General features: G+C 37.1%; 1 protein-coding gene across 3 annotated transcripts in view; it reads right to left on the reverse strand.

Annotated features, from left to right (window-relative positions):
• Nucleotides 1–1,084: 1,084 nt before the first annotated feature.
• LOC141906474 (allene oxide synthase-lipoxygenase protein-like) overlaps nucleotides 1,085–25,918 on the reverse strand; it is a 63,135-nt gene continuing 38,301 nt past the window's right edge. The window contains exons 13-16 of one of the 3 annotated variants that reach the window (XR_012619341.1): nucleotides 10,198–10,371; nucleotides 9,755–9,918; nucleotides 7,389–7,771; nucleotides 6,256–7,302 (exon numbers count right to left, since the gene is read on the reverse strand). Coding sequence is in view for 2 of the 3 variants with exons in the window: in XM_074795779.1 (XP_074651880.1) it covers nucleotides 3,791–4,115; nucleotides 9,755–9,918; nucleotides 10,198–10,371 (663 nt within the window). In the remaining variant the exon portion in view is untranslated. Of the gene's footprint in view, nucleotides 4,116–6,255; nucleotides 7,772–9,754; nucleotides 9,919–10,197; nucleotides 10,372–25,918 lie in introns of those variants that run through there. The other 2 variants (XM_074795779.1, XM_074795780.1) reach the window with 2 other exon arrangements.

Raw genomic sequence — 25,918 nt, forward strand, 5'->3', positions numbered from 1 at the left:
ACATAAACTTTCACTAGGTTTGTTGTCGATCATTGTATTGTTTAATAACGATTTAGAAGTCCTTAAAATCTAGTAACAACAGCAGCCCAGGACAATGGATAAATATTTTAGAAAAAAGCAAAAAAGAATTATCAATTCTATTTATTAACAATATTTCTATTTTCAATTAATTCAATATCTCACTACTTTTATCTATCTATGTGTAATTTTATCTATCTATGTGGAGCAATTAAATTGTGCAGATAGTCTATTTCGGATTCTTGAATATTAAATCATGCGAATATTTTAGTAAAAAGTAAAAAAATAAATTTTTATAATCTTACAAATTTAAAAAAAATTTTAAACTGTTTTTCTCTTATTTTACTTTTTAAGACTTAAAAATGTATTCTATAATTTCTAAATCATGACCATCTTTATTTTTCCCATGATTAAATTATCTTAAATCCTTCTAAATCTTTTAATTCATCATTATTCAATGTAACCCATTTATTGGGTAGAAATACCCTAAATTCATGTGTTGTGTTTACACTACAATAACTTATACTTGCTGATATTTTTTCACCATATTTAGTTTTTATTTTTTCTAATTTTAATATTTTATGTTCAATTTCTTGTGAAACATCAACTAATTTTTTTTTCATATTGTCTTTTTGATGCTTTTATTCCGTTATTCATTGATGCTAAGAATATCTTTCTTTCTCCCATTTATATAGAAAAACAATTAGGAGTGCGGGCGAGTCAACCTCTCAACCTTTGATCTAAAACGCTGATTTTGCAATTACTCTTAAGATATCCGTCATTAATTATAAAATATATTTCTTTATAGGAAGTGACCACTTAATACAGGCTTAATACATATATTCACGATTATGGCTTAGTGCTTACATGGTTTTAGTTAATACACTGTATATGGTGGGCAATTCAGTCGAGTGGGAAATCTCTGTATTAAATGTGTCAGTGTACGTCAAAAATGTTGTAGAGTGAGACCTTTTAAATTCAGTTTTCTGTGGAATTCCTGTTGTCATCTTATTTACTGGATAACTCATTTATCAATTACACTTATGACTTTATTCAACAAGTTGAGCAATCAAGAGACATGAATATAATATAAGCATTTCACTAGTAAAAAATGTTATTCTAAAATGTGAGTATATTTTTACAATACAGTCGTATTAAATCATAATAAGAGATGCATGCTTCTCATCACAAATTTGACTTGAGAGTTTAACCCATTAGCACTCAAGCCGCCTGTATCCGCCCTGCCTATTACCGGTACTCCTCAAGCCGCCTGAATCCACCCTGGCACTTTTTTCGTATGCTGCACAAAAACGGTTATAGTGGGATTCGAACCCAATAGCTAATGATAAACTACACACCTAAGTCCTCGAAATACCAACCAGAAGTCAACATCCCCCTATTTCAATTTCTCGAGTATTTCGAGTCTGAACATGACACATGTGAGCCCTCACTACAAATCCAAGTAAGTTTGGATGAATTTCGGGAGCCCAAAAGGACAAGATTTTGGTGGCCCACCTCATCGAATCATACATCATATAAAAACCTTGACTATTTACTACAAAATAAAACTAACTTGTAATGCATGGAAATAAACAGCAAATGAGCTATTTGGTATCGTGATGAACTTAGATTCTACCTTGAATTTTCTGAGGAGTAATTGACACTGCATACTGCAATTCCAGAGTGCTAATGGGTTAAGTTCATTTTCTCTCATTACTGCAATTCACAAAAACTGGAGCTGAGTAGGTCTATATCCTTCATATCCTCAGTGGCAATAAGCCACTATAACAGTGATTAACGAATAAAAAGGCACAGTAGATACAAAGAAAAGTTTATCGTCAGCCAGTTTCCGGGTTACTTCTAAACCCCATCATCGGAGAAACTAAAATGCTACAATAATTAGTTTCTCTGATGATGGGGTTTAGAAGTAACCCGAAACTGTCTGATAATAACTTTTCCATATATCTACAGTGGCTTTTTAATTGTTAACTCCACACTGAGATTGATATTGGTTCACTATTATAGTCAAATTACAGTGATTGATTATAGATGAATTGATAGCAAATAAACTAGAATGAGGCAAAGCCTCGAATGCCCCTGGCCTCAAATTCACCGCCACGTGAAGTTACAGGGTTTGTGGTAGATGCGTTAAAATATCATGGCCACAATTATTTCTATAAGAATGATATTAGAGAACATGTGTACAAAGTATAAATAATTTATCAACAGTTGCAGCCTCTAGGCTGTTTTCCCCTGATGGCCATAATTAGAATTTGTCAACAATTGCGGCCTCTAGTAATAATTTGAATTGAATCGACCCAATTCTAAATAGGGTTCTGGCCCAAGTGATACCCTACTTGTGTACCAAGTTTGAAAACAATCGGTCAACAATTGTGGCCTCTAGGCTGTTAACGTCATTCTTCATGTCGGCCCCGTGGTGGCAATAATTTGAATTGAATCAACCCAATTTTAAATAGAGTTCTGGCCGAAGTGATATCCTACTTGTGTACCAAGTTTGAAATAAATTGGTCACCAATTGCAGCCTCTAGGCTGTTAACGTTGTTTTTCACGTTGGCCCCCTGGTGGCCATAATTTGAATCGAATCGACCCAATTTAAGTAGGTTCTGGCCCAAGTGATATCCCACTTGTGTACCAAGTTAGAAATGAATCGGTCATCAATTGCGGCATTTAGGCTACTAACGTCATTTTTCACATCGGTCCCTGGTAGCTATTATTCGAAACGAATTGACCCAATTTTAGATAGGCTTCGGTCCCAAATGATATCCTACTTGTGTACCAATATTGAAATGAATCGGTCAACAATTGCGGCCTCTAGGCTGTTAACATTGTTTTTCATGCATGCTGCCCGGTGGCCATAATTTGAATCGAATCGACCCCATATTAAGGAAGCTTCTGACCCAAGTGATACCCCACTTGTGTACCAAGTTTGAAATGAATCGGCCAACAATTGCGGCCTCTAGGCTATCAACGTCATTTTTCATGTCGGCCCCCCTGGTGGCCATAATTTGAATCGAATCGTCCAAATCTTGAATATGATTCGGGGCCAAGTGATATCCTACTTGTGTACCAAGTTTAAAATAAATCGGTCAACAATTGTGGCCTCTAGGCTATTAACGTCATTTTTCATGTCGGCCCCCTGGTGGCCATAATTTGAATCAAATCGTTCGAATTTTAAATAAGATTCGGGGTCAAGTGATATCCTACTTGTGTACCAAGTTTGAAATGAATCGGTCCACAATTGCAGCCTCTAGGTTGTTAACGTCACTTGCGGTGGCGGCGTACTCAGATAGGGGTAATTCTATATGCCCCCTCTCAACTAAAGTTGTGCCGGGGGCATAGTAAAAAGACACCTCCCATATCTGGAAAGTGAATGTACAAGAGACAATTTCATTGTCAATTTTTTTCTAAAAACTTAATACCCCCTACCCTTGTCATGGCTTACAAATACCGTGTGATGAAACCAGTTGCCTTTTTTGGGCCTAATTCTCAAACTTTCAATTACATTATGCATTCAATCAGGAATGAATGGAATTTTCCATTTGGATAAAATACAGTATATAGTAAAACACTATGTAAAATATAGACTAAAGCAAAGTTTAAAGAAAATTAATGAAGATACAAGAAAAAGCACCATGTTTACAAAATTTCATCACGCTTACAATCAGTTTATATAAATGCAGTCTTCGATGTTCAGAACGGTGTAATGGATTGTATGATATGTGTTGTGAACATGACCAGCACATCCACATCTCTAGGCGTCGATCCAGGTGGGTGCTTTAGGAGCTAGAGCACCCCCCCACCTTAGCAAAATGTCCTTGTTCCCTAAAATTTCAATTCCAGAGCAATGAGATGGCAGGTGATGGATAGCATTTTGATGTATTGGATGGTCTATAACAGTGCCTAGAACGTTCAGAATGCATGACAATGAAACTAGTTTTTCAAAATTTTCAGTAGGGGTCCCCTTTGAAAATTCTGGATCCACCGCTGACCCAAGTCTCACATCAACAATGGAGAGAATCCAAGAAATTATTCTTAAATCATCTCTGCATATTCTTAATCTCTTGGAATTTATGTTCCTACAATAAAATGATGTTATTTTTATTAGAGTAAGGACAGGATGAAAAAGTATGAATTCACCCAATACCTAAGAATGCAACTCGTGAAGTGCATTTGGAACAGAACCATTTCTGGGGACACTATTCATACATCTATCTGTGGTCAAACAGTGAGGCAGAATCTGCCCTTGAATTGTAAACTAATGATAATACTCTTCAATGCTCTCACTTTAGGGGAGGGCAGGCCACACCAGATATTTTTGGGAAAGGGCCCAACTTGCATGCAGGCATGAATTCTAGGTGAAGTTTTTGTATTTTACCTCAGAGGGCTTTCAGTAACTGCATTCCATGCATTTGGAGTAATTTCTCATAAATAACTTCGTATGACAAAATGGTTGGTTTTACTATAAGGTATGTGTGACAATGAATAAGCTTAGATTAGCAATCATCAGTAATTATATCCACAGAAATAAACTTACTAGAACACCCAAGTACCAGATACATACAATATCTTCCAAACACCAGAGACTGCCAAAATTATGAAAGATTTCATCCACTTGCCAGGATGAAATATTCAAAACGCATTAAATCAGTAGCAACATAGCAACATGCATCATGTACACACATATCAGTGAAAAAGGGTTACACAACATACATAATCCACAAATTAATGATGATCATACAAGATTTAACAAGCCGTCTATTAAATAACATGTTTAACAAATAACTTTTGTGACAAACTGGGTCCAAGAACTAATATCTGGTAATAACAATAAAACCATCACAAATTTCTTGAGATTTAGAAATCAAAACCTGCATTTTACTTAGTTGAGTGAAGACTTCCATGCACTGGTAGTAATGCCGGTATCACCAGGCAGCCGGGAGCCTTATCTTTGAGGCATTTACCATTGTTTTGCGCATCAGAACGATAATTTTTTGAAAATGTGGTGATAATACAATTTTTCATCTGCCACATAACTTACAAGCAAAAACAGAAAAAATAACTTTTCGGACCATCAAATTAAAAATCTGGCGACGCTATGTCATAGGGAGTAAGCATTACATTCAGGACAATTTTGGCTGTGTGTAATGCTTAATGTGAACTGTATTTCAATTTGCATTTACTGAGAAGCATTGGAACTACTTGTATAACTACACCTTTTGATCCATTTTAGTGGCAATTGGTATGATGTCATAGACATCAAACAATGCTTAAAGCAAAAACTGGTCACTCAGATGCCATAGCAGAGCTCAATCTTTTTCATTTCACATCCCTTCTTTTTAGAGTCTATGAAGTAACATGCAAATTCCATGAATAAACATGCAGCATATCTAATGAATCTCTATGACAGTGTGACAAAATATTTTTGGTGTTGGCTAGGCCTACCACAATGTGAATGCTGTTGTTCATCAACTCTTGTAAATCAGAATGGTGATTAGTTCTACATCCAGTAATAAGAGTTATCATAATTACTTGGATGATTAATTTCCATGAAGTGAGAGCCATAGAAACTGATGATATAAAACTTTTTTTAAATTAAAAGCGTTTTCTGAGCACTTAAAGCGATCTTGAACCCATGAACAACTATCATATTTTGGAAGGTAATGACTTTTTCCAATGTGGCACATCCTCATTCGTTGGCAGTTAAAATCCACCGATGAATGCTCACTAAAAATCATCACAGCGTATAATATCTGAAGGCATTTGCCACATAAGCACGAGGCAACAGTAGTAGGCCTTAATATACATTACAACTGTAGCTGTTGTTGTTGTTGTCTGCGACCAATCAAAATCAGTGTTGCAATACCTGTTGCAATTAGTAAAACAGGCGCTGCACGCTTTTACAGTTCACCCGATTACCAATTGTGTTGGACCAGCTGAGTGAAACCATCATCACCCCCCATACTTATACATCATTTTTTGAACTATTTGAAAAAATTATATTTTTCAGTACCAAAATCCACCGGTAACCGCGGATCTCCTTCAGTTGGCATCGAGTATGAAAATACCAATAAAACTTACACTAACAACGTATGTACAGTGCATGTATTCAATGTATAGCCCGAAAGCTTTTACAGTTCACCCAATTACCAATTGTGTTGGACCAGCTGAGTGAGACCATCATCACCCCCCCCCCCCCCCCATACTTATACATCATTTTTGGACTATTTGAAAAAATGATATTTTCCGGTACCAAAATCCACTGGTAACGGCGGATCTCCTTCAGTTGGCATCGAGTCGGAAAATACCAATAAAACTTACACTAATAACGTATGTACAGTGCATGTATTCAATGTATAGCCCGAAAGGCATCACATGCATAGCAAATAGTCAGTGCTCGCTCATTTTTCAAACCCATATATTTATTCAAGTTCGGTGTTTATCGAAAAAATAACTTTTTGTTCTGGTATATGGGTGAGCTACACTTGATCTTTAAACCCGTACTGCGTTGCATCCAGAATACGTGTAGAATACATTTAAAAATGCTGGAAATAAAAAGCACAGACCATGCTTGACTGAAACAAATACCTCGGATCAATTTGTTCATTCCTTCAAATTATTCTGAATATACATTGAATATTTTTTGGCTGAATTAAAATGAATAAACCTTGATATTTTTTGGCTGAATAAAACTGAATTGAATTGGCTGACCAGCCACTTCAAGATTTCATTGAATTATGATGACAATTAAATCTTCATAAAGTTTCTGAATGTCAAGCTACACTAGAGCATGTTACTTGACCAAGGGTTAAATTTCAGAGTGAGATACAGCTATAATCGAGTCACAATGATAGTTTAGAAAGATCGACAGGTACAACATTTACGTTTTATCTGTTCATACGACTTGGTAAAATGAATTAATCAGAAAAAAGTTTTTGATTACCTTTTAGTCCAAAATCTATTTCAAATTAATGGAATTAACTTTTATCACTATTCAACCCGATAAAAAGTGAAATGATCTTGAATCTGAAGTTTCTGCAACTATCTATTGCTGCGTATTGAACCTCATTTATTGGATCTTTTGTTCACTCAATGACTGTAACAATGGTGTACTTTTGTTCATGGTAAATGTACATACCACGATACAAATAGTTCTATCATTCCTCGAGAACTAAAAACTAAGTCATCTCCAGCATCCCTTTCAGCCGATTACCATATAATCTCTTAAGATACTTTGCCCCCTCAATAATTGTTTGTTGGCGGCACCTGAAATGAAAGCGAATGCCAGTGGACTAGAAAGCAGATCGACCGTAAATGCTCATACATGTGGATGAATTGAAATTGGCTCTCACTTCTAGGCTCTCACTCAGTCTAAGATGGCCGTTTGAATATGTCACTTCTAGGCTCTCACTCAGTCTAAGATGGCCGTTTGAATATGTTTTGATAACCTCAAGGATAATTCTAACTCCTTTAACAGTTACAGTTTTAGGAGAGTGGCCGTTATTCCTAAAATCTGTGTTGTACGTAAATTTGCTATCTGAATCAATTGATGAAACTGACTGGCTCATGAAATGTAACTATTTACAGACATGGATTGCTTTTAAGCTGTTGCCTAGCTGATTAAATGCTGATCGAATTTGGTATGAACGCTGGATCAAGCAATGTATACTTGAAAGTTCTTTCTTCATTTTTCTTCTGAATCAATTCACTTATCTGCTTCAAATCGTTGCGAAACCTGAAAATTATTACATCGTGAACCATGATCATATTCTCAAGAATGAATAAAAACATGAAACAACAAGAAATGAAATTCTTAATATGTACTTTCCTAAATTTACATGAGTGTATGTTTAATCAGCATCAAAATTAAACATTGGTACTCTAGAGATTTAAGAACAAATGAAAAAGAGTGATCACTACTGGATTGAATTCAAGTGATGGTAGAAAATTGACTTGTTACAGACAATTGGATCAAAAATAAGGACGGAAAATATCGAGAAAAAAATGTATTTTCTCAAATTATGAATGGAAATGCATACATATCTTTGGCATGGAGTTTTAGGCAGAATTTCAGAGAATCTGTGCTCCAAGTAATCAAAAAAGCCTAAGATATTCCCTTGATTGAATTAAGAAATGTTCATGAAAATCTGTCAATTGATATGATAGGAAAGGGTACAGTACTCGAAAGAAATACACAACTGCATGATGATTCATCATGAATATACATGGAAGGTTTTCCCCACAGACTCAAATAGACACTCCCCACGTTCATGTTATGACAATATCATTTATTTCATACACTATGTACGAAGTTTGTTAACGTTAGACAATTTATTTTCGTAAATTGAACAATTTTCAAGATTCACTTGCCCCTTTCCCAATTTTACTGTCCTTCTATAAAATTCACTGCTTTTCACGGCTGCCCGCAACGATCTCTGGCAGTTGAATCATTTGCAGTTTCCAAGAAAACTTTAACTAGGTCACACGCGAGGCGCACTTTTCATATACATGTACAGATCAATACTACACACATCAGCGAGTCATGTGAGGAGTGCACGTGTGTGAAGCATGGACATACGTAAAAGGGCATGTGTTCTTCCAAAAGGGTAGTTCCAACAAAAAACAAATGACTAAATTGATCAATAAGCAATGGATTCCGATGAAATTCAATAGGGTTAGAGCTTTTATTACTGCATTGAATATTTTGAAGTTCCGAAGAGAAACTAAGCCTCGTTTTTAAGTTATTTTGTACCAAAGGAAGAAAGTTTTATATGCAATAACAAAATGGACACACGAAAGTCCATAAATATGAATCCAGCCTTGACACACATAAGGCAATTTTGAAATGTCTTTAATACGATGGTTGTTATTCACACAAGTTGGAGAAGAATTATTTCACCAGGTGCCGGTATGCGAAAATCAAAGGCAATTGGCTCCATGATAAGTGGAGTCTACTCAACAAAGCCATGGGTATTTTAGCTAAATTTCTAAGCTGTATCAAGTTGTTTTGGCGATATCAGTGGTGCAACAGTATTTTCTTCGGAGGCACCTTAAATCCATTGGTACAGCACTTGAGATTTTCCGTCACATCCAAACCTGTGACTGTGTAGCGTATATGTGGGCCCAAGCTCTAGAACCTGGAATTCACCCTTCATTTTTGCAAGTTGTAGGTCTCTTGCCATATAGCCAGATCAGTTCACGAGATTAGTCCCTAAAGGGTTTAGTAGGGCCCTAATGAGAAATTAATGATGTCCGCCTTCGCAGCCATTTCAAGAAAGCAAGAAACCTGACTTTTGAAAGGTGTAATTGTGGATCTAGTAGCGCATCAAACTTTGAAAATTGCTTGTCATTATTAGTGCCTAGAGCACTCAGAAAAATTTCCCCTGTGGTGGCCATATTGGAAGAACCGAAACCTTAATTTTCAATATGTGTTATCAGTGGACCTACCCCATTACACCTACAAAGTTTTAAGAAAATTGCACATAAAAATTTCTGTTTCATGGACACTGATTGCACTAGCCGCAATTCAGCGAATAGAGATCAACAAAATGGTTTAGTGGTCTTTGAGCTTTGGAGATGTTATTACCACTACAATGCAAATAACACCTATTTTCTATGTTTTTTCAGTATTTCAAAATTAAAATGGTGGTGCTATGAGAGAAACTTATCCAGAGTGTACCAAAATTTTACCATAGGTCTCCAGAAAAAAATCACTTACTGTTCAACACATTTCAATGCTGGAGGATGATGCATATACATCACTTCAAAATCCCCTAAAGCGTTGGTTCCTTGCTGACTGAGCAATTTTGTAACAACCATTGTGTCCAATGTCTGTTGCTTAGTTGGCAGTGCATGAATGATATCTTCTTCAGACAATGGCTCCTATGAAAGTAAGAAATTACAGACATCAAAATTAAATGTAGTAGATATGTAGTTTCTAACCGGTCAGGCTTCTCACCGAAGGTTTAATCTATGATTTATAAACCCAAATAAACGATTTTGAAATCAATTATGATATCTGACATCATTATCATGTCAAGATATGATGTACAACTAGTAAGGATATCTTAAAAATAAATAGCAAAGCAAAACGATTATGCCATTGTACTGAATTAAGCAGGCTTGTGAGTTTTACTTTTGTTCATACTACATTACTAGTACCTTATTTCTAGGTGGTTCTCCGTTCAAGAACCCTGGATAGTTGAGTGGAAATCCATATTCATCATATTGGGAGAAGTTAGCCATTGCATGACTAGCACTGCATGTAAAAATAATACTGGTCAATGTGGCCACCAGATCCTCAATCTTGGTAAACTGACCATTACCCGCAACACCCTGAAAGATTTGAAATGTATTGTCATTCATTAAGTAAATTAACAATTTTCCTTGATAGACATTGTGACGCTTTCCTATAAAATCCGCGGTTTTTTCCTGAGTTACACACGTGAACCAGCTGATGGCTAAGCCTTCAGCACTTGCGAGCACCAAAGGCGCGAAGCTCTTATGTGGGGTTAGGGGGCCCACCCCTGAGAAAATTTTAGAAATTAAAAGCGTTTTCCGAGCACTTAGAGCAATCTTGAACCCATGAACGACTATTAAATTTTGGAAGGTAATGGCTATTTCCAATGTGGCACATTCTCATTCGATGACAATCAGCATCTCACGCATTACGGGTCGAGCCCTGAATTAATGTAGTTTAAATGCGCTGATGAACGCTCACTAAAAATCATCACAGTGTATAATATCAGAAGGCGTTTGCCACGTACGCGCATGGCAAAAGAAGTGGGCCTTTATTCATTACTACTGTTGCCGCACACGCATTTCGCCAACCGATCGATAAAACACATACACATCGTAGTGGATAAATAAATTGCCCATGGGCAAAGTGTGGTTTACCTTGAAAGCTAGAGGTTGTTTGGAGTAAGGGCATTGCTTGAAAAATCTTTTTAATTTGTGACTTCAAAGTTCTAGAAGTTTATATTGTATTATAACTTTCTTAAAAAATTATTTTGTAGTCAAATAAGATAAAAGATAAACATTTGTTTATGGTCTACACCCAAATTTCGTAGGGTACGGGAAAGCACGGTATGGCAGGGAAACTATGTTATATATTCAAAAAAATATTTTTCACAATATGAAAAAATATTCAAATGAAATTCATATGATATCACATATCAGAGGGTGGCTGAATATATAGTCTTGGGAACGAAAACTTCCAATGTATGGCCGCGGAAGCTAAAACACCGGGGCATAGTATTAGATCCTTTTAAATCCTGGAATTTACCACTACAATATTCAGACCTCACCCTATACCTATTACAATTACAATTCTTTACAAATTCTATCAAACAGAAAACACCGCGCTCATCTTCTGCTATGAAGATTATTCAGCCTGTTATCATACCAAACGTGCACGCGCCAAGCAGCGTCACAGCATCACCATATAGTAGTCTGTATGAGCGTGTGTTTGTGTGTGCAACAGTCTAATGTTTAGCACTCCCGCGCACGTAGAGGCCTTGTGTAGTAAACGTTCGCTTCACTTCAACCTCAATCAACACAATCACCGTATATTGAAACAATACCTATGGCGATATGCGAAATAATTATATTCTCACCAGCAATGAGAATTAAAAATTCGAAGTCATTGCAATTTTATACGCAAGAGCTAAGAATTTTCCTGCCAGTTTTTCGTCGAATTTAAACAAAGGTGACCATGTCATCGACAGAGGTTCGTCATGTCTTCAATCGTATCGATTATACGTCGTTCAACTCGAGAACCAATGAAAAAAATGCTCACAAAAAATATACCGCGATTTTACATGAATTGGCTCAACGCCAACCTCATACTGCTGACAAACCAAACCAAACCAAAAATCAATGTTGCAATGAATACGCATTGAAATTCCATACGCGACGGTTCACCCGATAACCAATCGCGCCGGGTCAGCTGAGTGAGACCGTCATCACCCCCCCTTTACAAAGAAGAGGCCCACGGGCCTTATACCTTCATGACGCAGTAGAAGAAGAATGATTCAGTATTCAAAGTTTTACGGAAAGATTTACATTGTAACAATGTAACAAGTTTTAAAACTAACTACATGAAAAAATGCATCAAGGGTTGGTGTAGGCATCATGCTGAAAAGAAATCCAAGATGGATGGCAACCCTGGTGGCCATTCTTGAACTCAATTTTCAATAAGGGGTAGACATTTCACCTACTAAAATTCTTACACCTAGTATTATGAAAATGCATCAAGAATTGCGGGCCGTTTTGTGCTAGAAATTCAAGATGGCTGAACTGGCGGCCATATTTGAAAGCCGATGACCTGCATATACAAAGGCATGGACAGCTTACCTACCCTGATCCTCACACAAAATTTCGTGGAAATCCATCAAGAATTGCGGGCTGCATCGTGCAAACAAGAAATTCAAGATGGCCACCCCATGGCAGCCATATTTGATCACCAATGACATTTCTTTACAATAGGGGTGGACATCTCGCCAGACCCAATCTTCAAGCTAATTTTCAAAAAGATTCATCCCAAATTACAGGAGAATTACTGTGTCAAATTCGAATCAATTCTAGAGGGCCTGGCTTAGGCCTATGCAATAGGAGTCAATTAAGATTCGACTTTGTGAAAAGCCAGCACAGATGCCTATTCAAAACACATGTAATTAAAAAATCCAGTGCTTCTTAGTTTGATGTCCCTGTTTCCATCGCGCACGTGGTTAGAATTATTGTTTACATCAAACGTCTTCAGCAGCTGATACAATCGCATCTGCGTCGCACAATCATCTTAATTGATTCATTTACTAAAATGCTCACTATGAAAAAACTATGCGGTGAATATATCCAGAATTTTTCAGTAGAATGTCAGACACCAGGTACCTTTCTTTAAAGGTTTATTTGTTGTATGTCATTAACCCCTTGACCGCCACTTATTTTTATAATAAATATACCCGTACGCCACTTATTTTGGGGGGATTTTTATGTCGTGACCCAAAAGTTGAAAATTGCCTTCCAGTCACTTATTTCTCAATTAAACTGCTATAAACCATATATATTTGAAAAGGTAACATTCAGAGCTATCTATTCAAGCCCATAAAAATACTTTTTAAGATACTTGGTTGTTCATGATGATGTCATTATGACATCATCAATATGGCCGCCATCAAAATTTCATATACACACCTTCTGAAATAAAATTTTGCATATAAAAAGTGCAGAAACAGTTTTGTGTGCCTGAATGGATAGATATGAATGTTACCTACAATATACAACCATTTCTGTGTGATTAGATCTCCAAATAAATGAATAAAGGCTCTTTTACCTGAAAATATCCGTTTAGTGAAATTTCATGGAAAAACACAAATATCAATTGTCACAGTTCATATGCAGTTGTATCTAGTTTATAAAGTATGCCATTGTTCAAAACAGGGTGCAGCACAAAGAGGCACATTTCCACAGGCAACACACCTGTATTTCGTTTCAACACGTTTCCGTGTTCCTGGAGCCCCATTTTCGCGATCACGTTCTGAGCAGATTCGACAGACACGAAACGCAACTTGTCTGTTTCTAGTAGGAGGATTCAGAGCTGGGAAGTGTCTTCCACTAAAGCGGATGGGGACATCATTTGACGCTCTTGGGCGACCCTTAGCTGCAGATGTTGGATCAGCACCAACACCCTCCACAATCTGACTTATCAAACGTGTGCGAAATTTGAGATGTCGCGTGTTTCTTCGAGTTGGATCTGCCTTCTTCCAGAGAACAAAACTGTTGAAAGTTGCGATATCGATCAAATGCATAGCTAGTTTACGGTACCATTTGATTGTTTTACGATGCATAGCATAAGCTTCAAGCATTTGGTCCTTGAGATCTACGCCTCCCATTTGATGATTGTATTCGACAATTACATGTGGCTTGCGTATTGGCTCTTGAGTGGTGCGGTTGACTTTCCCAGTATCAACGATATGTTCATCATGATAGTTAGATAACATTCAAACATACTTTTTGTCCAACCAACAGAGTGCTAACAGTTTGTCTGAGCTTCTATGTGTAATGTCTCCTTTCACCAAGGGAATTTGTACCCCATTAGCATCATAACGATACTTCAGATCTTTGGGCATGTGTTTTCGATCAAGCCGAACAGTACCGACAGCATGAGTCGCACGTTGATATAACTCCAGAAAAAGAACAGGGCTCGTGTAGAAATTATCTACCGTCAATTTGTATCCCTGATCAAGCAAACCATCCATCAAATCCATGACAACATCATAAGAAACACCATGCACAGACGCTTGATTTGCAATTTGATCTTGTCCGGTATATAACCTGTATTTCCAACAGTACCCAGTGCTACTTTCGCACAGCTCATACGACTTTAGTCCGAAACGTGATCGCTTTTTGGGTATGTACTGCTTGAATATCAGCCTGCCCTTCCATAGCAAAAGAGCTTCATCTATTGACACACACTGTTCAGGGGTGTACATGCGTGTGAAACGGGCAGTAAGATAATCAAAAAACGGTTTGATCTTCCATGCACGCTCACCCTCTGGTCGTGGAATATTATTATTCTGAAAATGTATCGCACACAAGATTTGTAAGAAACGATTTCTACTCATAATTTGCCCAAATCCTGGTGTTTCCAGAAGACTGTCTGTTGACCAATATGAATCAACTACTGGTTTTTCTACCAATCCAAACATTATTACCAATGTCAAAAAGCGCCACATAGTCTCACGATCAATCGGTTTCCACTTATGCATACGTGCATATTTTTTATTAGCAGGCGTGGTTATTTTTCTCTCATTTCCATATCGATTTGTTTCTCTCACCACAATATCAATAAGTTCATCGGTAAGGAACAGTTTCAAAAAATCCCATTCTGTAGCATCATTTGGTAATCGGAAATTTGGACCATGTTGTCCTGTAAATGGAAACGAGTGAGTTACCTGTGGGTCTCTTTTCCATTCTATTAGCGGTGGTTGATGAGGTTGATGACGATTTCTTCCTCGAACACCAGCTACACCACGAGCATGTCCACCACGGCCTCGAGCTTGGCCACGACCACGGCCTCGAGCTTGGCCACGACCACGAGCAACGATGCGTCCACCACGTGCTCGTCCGCGTCCGCCTCGTCCATGGTCTCCACCGATATTACCATGAACAGCTGATCCATCGCTAGCTCCACTGTCGTCATCAGAATCTTGACTACTAGGTAGGCTTACAGCTCCTGAAAAATAAATAACCAGAAATTCATGAGAATTTTGCCTATAACTTCAAGACCGTACTCGAAAACGAAAACACGGAGGAATACAAAGAAATTATAGGTACCGTAAAGTAGGCCTCGAGCAATAATTCACACTGAAATGTGACACTGACATTATTCATGTTGAGAGTTGATGTGTACATACCTTCAGATTCGCTGGCAGTGCCATTATCATCACTATGATCTAAATCCATAGCAGAAACCGACGGCGACGCTCTATCAGCATCGCTAGATTCTTCATCTTCAGCATCCTGTAAGGCCCTATCATCAGTATTATCACTGTCACTGACAACATCCTGATCACTGCCATCATGGAAATTGGCATTTTCACTTTCATTTCCGCTTGAATAACTAAAATCATCATCGTTTATTTGATCAACAACAGCTGCAAGATCATACCGTTTAGGTCTACGATTAGCTATGAGAATCTCACTCATACACATAGATTGTATCCCTTGTCATCAAAACACCAGCAAATTCATGAAATTGCTTCCATTTCAAGTACGTGAATGTTTACTACGGTACCTATATATGCGTAATGTTACTCGATACACAGTAGACCTTGCAAAGGCAGGTCGAATCCCATATACATAAATACCGACAATATCGGTACCGACATTCCGGGGAGAAACGGTGATACCGACTATATCGGTACAGGCGGTCAAGGGGTTAACAATCAGTTATATAATACTTTATTCATATCTTTGAAGCGGCGCACCGGCAGCGAAAGCTCAAGCAAGGTCAGTCACGTAGGCCAATGATAACACGAAACATACCACGGTTTTGCCTTTTAAGAGCTTCTCTCAAAATAAATTAGAGGGACTGTAATGGACCATTTGTTGACACTAACCTTTAATAAACTTCGTAATGGACTTCGTAATTCCACCCTATAATTCCACTATTCAATGATCGACGCGCAGCTTAAACATGGCGCCGCCATTTAAAACGCTTGTCACAATGTATCTCTACACACATCAAAATCACACTTGAATTACAAGTGTTAACTGATGAGAAACAATCCAAACCTAGCAATTTGATTGGGAAAATAGCAGCACTATAGTTGAAAAAAGTTGATAAATCACCTCCGACTGTCTAATCATTTAAAAAGCTTTGCCTTCACATGGAACTATTTCGACCTTATCACAGGTGCACTCTGCCGCCGTGATTCGCCCCTTCAACGATAAAAACTTTCCCACGGTCTTACTATCGGCATTTTCTAATAATATAGGGAAATATTTTTAAAAAGCGAAATTTCACACTCTGCATTAATGAGATTATAGTATTTATTCGTTTGACAAATCTTCCTCTGAACTCCCACCAACAAGTTATAAGTGGCAACACGAAAATGATGTCATCGACTCACATAACACACATTACATCACAATAACACACATTACATGTGTGAAAGGAGTGAAAGACACACAAAACACATGTGATTCCAGCCATCACACGTGTGATCTGTGTTGTGGAGCACATCACGTGTGTGAATAACACATGATTACATGTGTGATTCTGAAATACATGTGTGATTCTGAAATACATGTGTGATTGAGAAATACATGTGTGATTCACACATGCGATTGGCTCAACAACACAGATCACATGTGTAACCGCTAGGATCACACATGTCATTAGAATAACACACATGTGATTAACATCAATTATTCCAATCTGCAACACAGTGTGATCATTTCGGATATAGAATCCATTTTGGAATAAGAATATTACCATAACTGTACTCATTATTTCAACATTTTCAACCCATGGTTAGATTTTACACTGCCGCCCCTACTGTGCAAAAACCAAGTACGAATGTTCACGGACTATTGAGTTTGTATTTTCAATCATCTAAATAAATGAAATAAGGTTATTATACGTTTTAACATACGCTGTTGAGTTCTAAAAAAATATAAATATTCAACAAGAGCCCCAAGGGGCACTATGGTCAGCCATAAAATGGCAAATGATGCTTTCTGTGGGTTAAATTTGTCCAAATACACTCCCAGCTCGATAGACTAGTCAATCCCAGGCTAATAATTTACACAATTCAATCGTGCTTTCATAGGTAGTACAGACAGCGACTGGAGCTGGCAGGAACAAATACCTCAGATAAATCTTTTCCCTTGGTCTTAGTGATTTGAATGCGGAATAGAATAGAATTTTCTGAAATTTGCTCAATAAAAAAATATTGAATTGGATTTGCTGTTTTACCTTGTTCAATGAAGTAAAATTGAATTTCGATTTGAGAAAAAGCTATTTTTCCCGGACTTTGCTCAAATGTCAATGATATTTTCTGTAATGTTAATAAAAACATTCCTCCTAAAAACCAAATCAACTAAAGATTTCACAGAAATCGATATTGAAATACAATTTTAGATCTTAAAATAAAACCCGAAAGTAAAACCGTAGACGATACCGCGGGTTCTCTTTCAAAATTCAGCTTCATAGGGGTTGGAGAATGGATAATGCTCTAATGAATGATTTGTATGAATATATGCTCAGTTGCAGTCAAAGAGCCTTTACTCTAGAAGCCATGTCATTTAAATTCACTCCATTTGTATAGTAACAGGCTCAGCATACGGCTGGCCTAAAAACCTTAGGCCATCCCAAAATAATGGTCTGTTCGTCGTAACCCCACCGACCTGATTTCATACGTACCGAGTGAAAACTTTTTCCTCGGATTCATTGAAATAAATTTCATTTTTGATAAAAACGGCCGACTGACCGACCCAATGCTGATGTATGAGCTACGTATGTTTGAAGTCAAGTGTGCATCGTGTGAAAACATGCCTTGACGTGTGGCCTAGTTTTAAGCTTTCCCGGAAACTGGCAGTGTTCCAATAAGCTGCCATTCATTCTTAGGCACTTTTTTTCTAATTACTTGGATTTCGGATCCACCGCCCGGAATTCCCAGTCTTCTTGAATAAAGAAAAAAGTTTTCTAATTTTTATGTCTGCTACCCGCCATAACAAAAAAACTGAAATAAGAAAAATATAAATCTTTTATCTCAGTTTCTTTTGGTTCCCCGCAAGTATTTTCTATCCCAGAGCGAAATTTTTTTTCAAATTGCAAGCAAATTACACACGTATTGCAAAAATGCGTTCGTTCGGTTAAGCTGACTGTGCCAGGACTCGAGCCCTCAACGGTATAACCCGCGACAAATAAATTGTGCTGTCATGTGCTGCCACTTGGCACTGAAACATGGCCTGTTTGTAAATTATGTATTGTTATTTAAAAACTTGACGCAACTAAAATACATGTGAAGCTTGGAATCTAATCAGCGTGTCAATTTAATTCTATTCTTTTTGGATTTATAAACTGTCTAGTGAAATGGTGTAAGTTCCAGTCCGTAATAGTCTGACACATAGTTGCGATACATCTATATTTAATAACAGGGTTTTACTGACTACTAGATGTAGATTGATTAATAGAGAGCCATTAGCTATCCTATATACTTGAGATAAAACTGGAATTCTTACATGACTGGATTCTCGGCGATCGATCTGAAATCCAAGCAATTCATAAAACAGCTCAATACTTTGGATTCTTAGATTCTTAACTGAAAAATGTCATTTTTAAATATTTTGTGGATTCCTGAAGAAATAGGTTAAAAAGGAAAAAGGTTTTTTTTTTTGTTCCACCCAGATAAGTTTTTTTATTTATTTTTTCCCTTTACCCCACCAAAGATTTCCTCCCAAAATCCAGAAATCCAAGTAATTGAAAAAAGCACCTTAGTGACTATATTAAAACTGGTAACATAAAAGCGCGCATATATACTAAGTACTGTTTCATTTTGAACACAGAGATGAGCTTTGGACGATGTTATGATTTTAGAATTATTCTTGAAATTTAGGCTATTAGACAAATTTCCCATGCACAACGCAGATTTGTGATATTGTTACCATGTAAAAAGGTGATAAATTTGTTTTTTTTTGCCCAAAAATTTCTACCTTACCTACCGACTCATCCTGAAAACTTGAGTCGACTCTTATTACATGACAATTATTTAGGGATGGCCTAATATCTATATTTTCCTCACAAACCTTTTTTCACATTTTATGAATGGGGAGTGTTGAGACAAGATGGCCACCAATTGTGTAAAAATAGATTGATCAAAAAGCACTTCAGATATGTTAAACATCCCAAAAAACTCTTCTGATATTCTAAATATCCCAAAAAAACTCTTCCGATATGTTAAACATCCCAAAAAACTCATTATGAATTCGTATAAATGTTAAACAAATAATTAAGATAAGATACAGGTCTTGGAATCCAGGTCAAAAATTATCTTTTTCGACAAAAAAGGACAATCGAACAAATTGTTTTAATGATCATGAAATTTTTATCACTTTCCATGGAATAGTCATTGGCTTATGGAATTTATTTTGCATCTGTCGTCGAAAAATCAGTAAGTGACGAGAATATGAACTTCGCTAATACTAATAATTTGCCACAGGCAAAGTGGTTTACCCTTCTACTATCTAGAAGAACGTACTATTTATAAATGTATTCATTTAGATTTTCACTTGCGTGGCTGTTAGTTTTGGTTTAAATATGTCCAGAAAACTATAAGGGCTCTAGGAAGCATGACACAAAATTTGATATTGGCTGTGTTTTAGCAATTCTTTGTATTTAGCATAAAAATCCAGGAAGCCAATTAAACAGTTCCAGCCTTGAATGCAGATAGGCCTAGATGATGAGACAGCACAAATACTCATCAGAAACAAACAATAATTTATTGACTTTTTGAAATTGCTATATAATATATTTCTAGAACAAATAAACATTGAATATTTCATCATACGGGAGTCCCCTACAATTTTGAGGTTTCTGAAAAATGTCAAGCTCAAACATTCTGAACTGAATATTTTCTGAAAATAGATCAAAGTTAAGGTTAAACAAGAGCCCCAAGGGGCACAATGGCCAGCCTGTCAGATTTGCTTTTTATAAATGATGTAATCTGTTGGTTATATTTATCAATATACACTCCCTGCTCAATATCATTTACATAGTAAAATCGTGTGTTAACACAGACAGCAGGAACGAATGTAATATAGAAATACGAAGATATTGTATTGTTCAACGCCCCCTGGTGGCCATATACAAAAACCAATGAGCTTGAAACTCACCAAGATCATAGACCATGTCATGAGCTACAACTTTCCAATTGATTGTGGTAGCAAAATATGCATAGGTACGAATGTAATATAGAAATACTAAGTTATTGTATTGTTCAACGCCCCCTGGTGGCCATAAACAAAAACCAATGAGCTTGAAACTCACCTCGATCATAGAACGTCATGAGCTACAACTTTCCAATTGATTATAGTAGCAAAATATGCTTAAGTATCAATTATGATGTGGAAAAACTTTTTTCCACCTACGAATGAGTACTGATGACTCCAAGATGGCCGCCAAGTGCGTCGTAATTGCCCGGTCAAAAATACCCTCTCGGATATAAAAGATCCCTTTCCAAAGAATACCCACTACAAATTGCAATGAAACATGGCATACCATTAGAAAGCTACAGTACTCAGAATTCAGGCCAAAATTGACATTTTTGGGAACAAAAAAGGTCACAGTACAGCCATCTTGAGTCCGATCGACCCAATTTTTCTCATGCCGATGGGCCCACGGGGGAAACAAATATATACGAATTATCAAGGTTATTGATAAAAGTGTCTTCAAAATTTCCCTCGAAAACTTCAAAAATGTGTAAAAAGTGCTGATTTTGGAGAACAACAATGGCTGCCAGTCGGCCATCTTGAATCTGACAGGGCCAGTTTTTGGCCTGAAGATGTGTCTAGGGTAGATACACGTATAAACCAAATATCAAGACATTACCTTGAAGCCTCTTCAAAACTTTGGAACTCTCACGAACTATCTAGATGGTTATCTCTCGACCTCAATAGCTTCAAGACCCATCTCAAAACAACTTTGTTCCATGCAGCATACCATTAACTCTCGGAAAGCGAATTGTATTTAAAATTTGATTGAATTTGCAATATGGGCACATGGCTAATTAGCATATCAAGGTCATACACCCGATTTGGTAAAACCATTTTTTTCGCGAACCTTGCGCAATTGTCAAGGATGAATTTTCTGTAGAGCAAATAAAAATTCCTCCCAAACACCAAATCAACTAAAGATTTCATAGAAATCGATCTTGAAATACAATTTTAAATCTTAAAATAAAACCCGGAAGTAAAACAGTAGACGATACCGCGGGTTCACGTGAACACCTGATTTCTGTAAACGAAATGTTGGTTGTGACAAAATTGTTCAGACGGTTTTAGGTGGTAATAAGTACGGAAACCTAACGACCATGGTCGACTTATTCGATGAAATCAGGCCTATGTGATATCCAAATTTTGACTTTTTTATTCTCCAGACCTCCCTGATATAGAAATAAAAAATTTTGGTGGTACGAAAGTGCAATCACAGCGCCGACGGGGACAGAGCCGTATCAGAGATCGGCGGAATGAAAATTGAGGTGGACGAACACGAAGAAGTAGGCTATTGCGCTACTTGAATCACGAAAACTCCTGGCGCGGCCCCGACCGGATTTCAATATCACTCCAAAATTCAAAGAAACCTCGAAATAACACTTCCGGTAGATATCCGCGGCTGCCCAACCGGGAAACTTATTTGTTTCAATAGATATTGATAGGATCCATCATCTTCACGCGTCAAGGGATTCGAACCCACTAAGCTAAAGCCATGCCAGAATCGGGTCGGGCCAATCACAGCGCTTGTAACAAACCACATTAGGCTTCTGTGGAATTTCCCAGTAAATGGGCCAATCAGCGAACACGTAGCGAACGCGGAAGTATTGTCGCGTGTTGATACATGACGTCATGCGCAAAAGCGCCAGTAATGAAATCGCGATAATTCACGTGAACAGCTGCTGATATTTTCAGATAAACCAATCACAGGGAAGACACAACTTCCTGATTGGCTGATAAAAATTGAAATTTTCCCGATTTAACTTTCGTGAAAAATGCAGAAAACATTTTTATGAGACCCTATTTCAAAATTCTGCTCGCTACGATTCCGAGAATGGATTACGCTTAAATACGTGATTTGTTCGAATATACCCTCACTTGGCAAGCAAAAGAGCCTTTTGTGTGGAAACCATGTCATTTAAATTCGCTCCATTTGTATAGTAATAGGCTCAGCCTACGGCTGGCCTAAAAACAGAAAATGTCAAAACTTTATTGGCAATAAACTGTTTTTAAAACGGTAAATTTCCCATTCTAGAAGATCTAAAAACCTTTTGTATTTGGAATTAAGTGGACACACTCCACTCCTTCGCTTACCCAGATACCGTAATGTATATTACATAAATATACATTATTGTAATGGTTTTACGTCAAGAAACAGCGATTTTACCAGACCTTAACTTAGTTATATAATATTTTAAGGTTACCTTAAAATATTAATGTAAGTATCCATCAACGAAGTATATAACGAAATTAAAAGAGGAGCACACTTATTTATAGTTGCCACAGAAATAGTTCAAATGATTATTCACAACAATAAAGCGTTCCTGATGAAGCTTATTTCAATTAAAACCTTCTTTATTAGGAACAGAAAGCGTATGACAGTATTTACAATACGCGCTAGGAGCGCAGTAGTGTAGTGCGCGGTAATATGTGAATACAGAGTATACATACACTTTGTCATGCACTGAGGATTGTATGTACGTTAGATATATGGATTACACACCAGCTGATTAACGTAGTGCACGGTTTTTAACGTGTATGGGCTGTTTCCACGAAGAATGCCAATATACTGAGAAAACATCGACAAACACAGTAATTAGCCTACGGAAATAGCAAATTAAAAAGTGCACACAAATGTGTGGAACCAATTAACTCTCATTTCAACAAAAACGATTCCAAACATTTATCGACTGCCTCTCTCCAAAAACGAAGTTGTCGCTGCCGGCTAGGGCTGGCACCATCGTCTATTACTTTTTCAAAAAAATAATGTATTTTGTAGTCAAAATAAGACAATGACAAGACAAAGCCAAGCTAGGACTATGAAAATTGCCGCACTTAATAAGTTCGAGATACTAACTTAGATAGCCGACTCCATTATAATCCTCACAAATGAACGAACTATAAGCGAACCTAGGTCAGCACGAATGTCAAATGAATTGCTCGCCATTTTGTGACTCCCAAAATTATGTCACAGGTGCCGAAATTCCCGGAAATTCCGGCCTGACCTCCGCGCATCAATTCTACTTGCTTCACGATAAAAGACAACCCATTAGTATTACCACTAAATTTTGTGCCGTGATTTAACATACTCTTGGCAGACTGCCAACCAACAGCCATAACATATGTAAACCAAAAAGTCCATAAGGCAAAAAAATGATACTTATTTATAAAGGAGAACTGTATGCCTAAAAGTGACCCGGCAGGCAGCACTTTATTTTTCATTTTTCCCATAAAAAGGAATGAAATTTGCCGTATTTCCATCAGGTGGCCTTTTTTCAAAGAATTCTATGAAACATAAAACACAGCAGTCATCTTCTGCTATAATAGCTGATTATTCATAAGTGCATTTTCATGTCAAACGTGTACGCACTAAAAAATCAGCGTTACAGTATCACTATACATAGTAGTGTATACTATAGTCGTACATGCGTGCGTGTGTAACAGTCTAATGATTAGCTCTCGCGCCACATGGAGGCGTTATGTAAGTGAATATTCGCTTACACTCCAATGTCAATCAAAACAATCAACGGGTATTAAAATGAAACAATACCTATGGCGACTAAGTGAAATAATTATATTCTCACCAGCAATAAGCATTTGGAATTAGCATGTGTACGGCGCCTAGTCCAATGAAACGTTCGGCATTTTGGCTTTCCCATAATCATTTCAATAGCGCCGGAATTCCCCGTATATCCCAAAAACAGCAAATCATATTTGCATTTTTTATAACATCGATGAAAACATATTAGTGTTCATTCTACTACTCTTTAGATTATGCAGATCTGTTTGCTTTAAAGAGCATATGCCATAAAAAATAGAATATTGTGTAAAATTCATTTTCAAATGTGATGTATTCACAAATATCAACTAGGGGTCCAGGAACACCATGCTCACTTGGGAAGTGGTTTCAAATGCTCAACAATCTAACAATTTTAATATTCAACACCCCCTGGTGACTATATAAAAAACCAATGACCTCGAAACCTACCACAATCACAGAACATGTCAGCAGCTACGATTTTGTAATTGATTGTGATAACAAAATATGCCTCGTTACCAATTTAATATGGAAATACTAAGTTATTCTACTATTCAATGCCCCCTGGTGACCATATGCAAAACCCAACGACCTTGAAACTCACCACAATCATAGAACATGTCATGAACTACAACTTTGCAATTGATCATGATAACAAAATATGCCTAGGTACCAATCTAATAAGGAAATACTAAGTTATTCTACTATTCAACGCCCCCTGGTGACCATATAGAATAACTAATGTCCTCAAACCTCACCACAATCATAGACGATGTCATTAGCAACAACTTTGCAATTTATTGTGGTAACAAAATATGCATAGGTACAGATACAATATAGAAACACTAAGTTATTGTATTATTCAACGCCCCCTGGTAGCCATATACAAAAACCAATTCCTCAAGACCTTGAAATTTACCAAAATCATAGAACACGTTATGGGCTACAACTTTCCAATTGATTGTAGTAACACAATATGCTTAGGTATTAATATAATGTGGAAAAACTTTTTCCCACCTACCAATGAGTACTGATGACACCAAGATGGCCGCCAATTGCGTCATAATTGGCTGATCAAAAATACCTGTCTCAGGTATAAAACATCCCTTTCCAAAGAATAACAAATTGCAATGAGAAATGGCAAACCAGTAGGAAGCTATAGGACCCAGAATTCCAGCCAAAATTGACATTTGTGGGCACTAAAAAGGTCATAGGATGACCATCTGGAGTCCGATCGACCCAATTTTTCTTATGCTGATGGGCCCTTGAGGGATTCAAATATATACAAAACATAAAGGTAATTAATCAAAGCGTCTTCAAAATTTCCCTCAAAAACTTCAAAAATGTGTAAAAAGTGCTGATTTTGGCGGACAACAATGGCTGCCAGTCGGCCATCTGGATTCTGATAGGGCCAGTTTTTGGGCTGAAGATGTGTCTAGGGTAGATACATGTGTAATCCAAATATCAAGTCATTACATTGAAGCGTCTTCAAAATTTCCCAAAATAACTGGATTCCGTCTACGGACGGATGGATGCTAAGACGGATGAAAAGTGAACGCAATAGCCCGCTGGGACTAAAGTCCCAAGTGGGCTAAAAATGGACCTGGTTTGAATTTTAATTACTGAGAAATGTGACTTTCACATCGGCAATTTCAGCACGTGCTCACTGTTATTGTTAATCTTAGCAGGTGCGTGTTTCTGACGTCCTCTCTGACAAACGCTCACGGCTTCCAATCATTTCACTAGACATTTCATGCGATATTTTACCATTTTGGAGTGATTTGAATTAATAAACTCTTACCATTGTATAGTGTTGCTATCATTGTATACGACATGATAATCATATATAAG

The sequence above is a fragment of the Tubulanus polymorphus genome, chromosome 5 (assembly GCF_964204645.1).
Source record: "Tubulanus polymorphus chromosome 5, tnTubPoly1.2, whole genome shotgun sequence".
Lineage (NCBI taxonomy): Eukaryota > Metazoa > Nemertea > Palaeonemertea > Tubulaniformes > Tubulanidae > Tubulanus > Tubulanus polymorphus.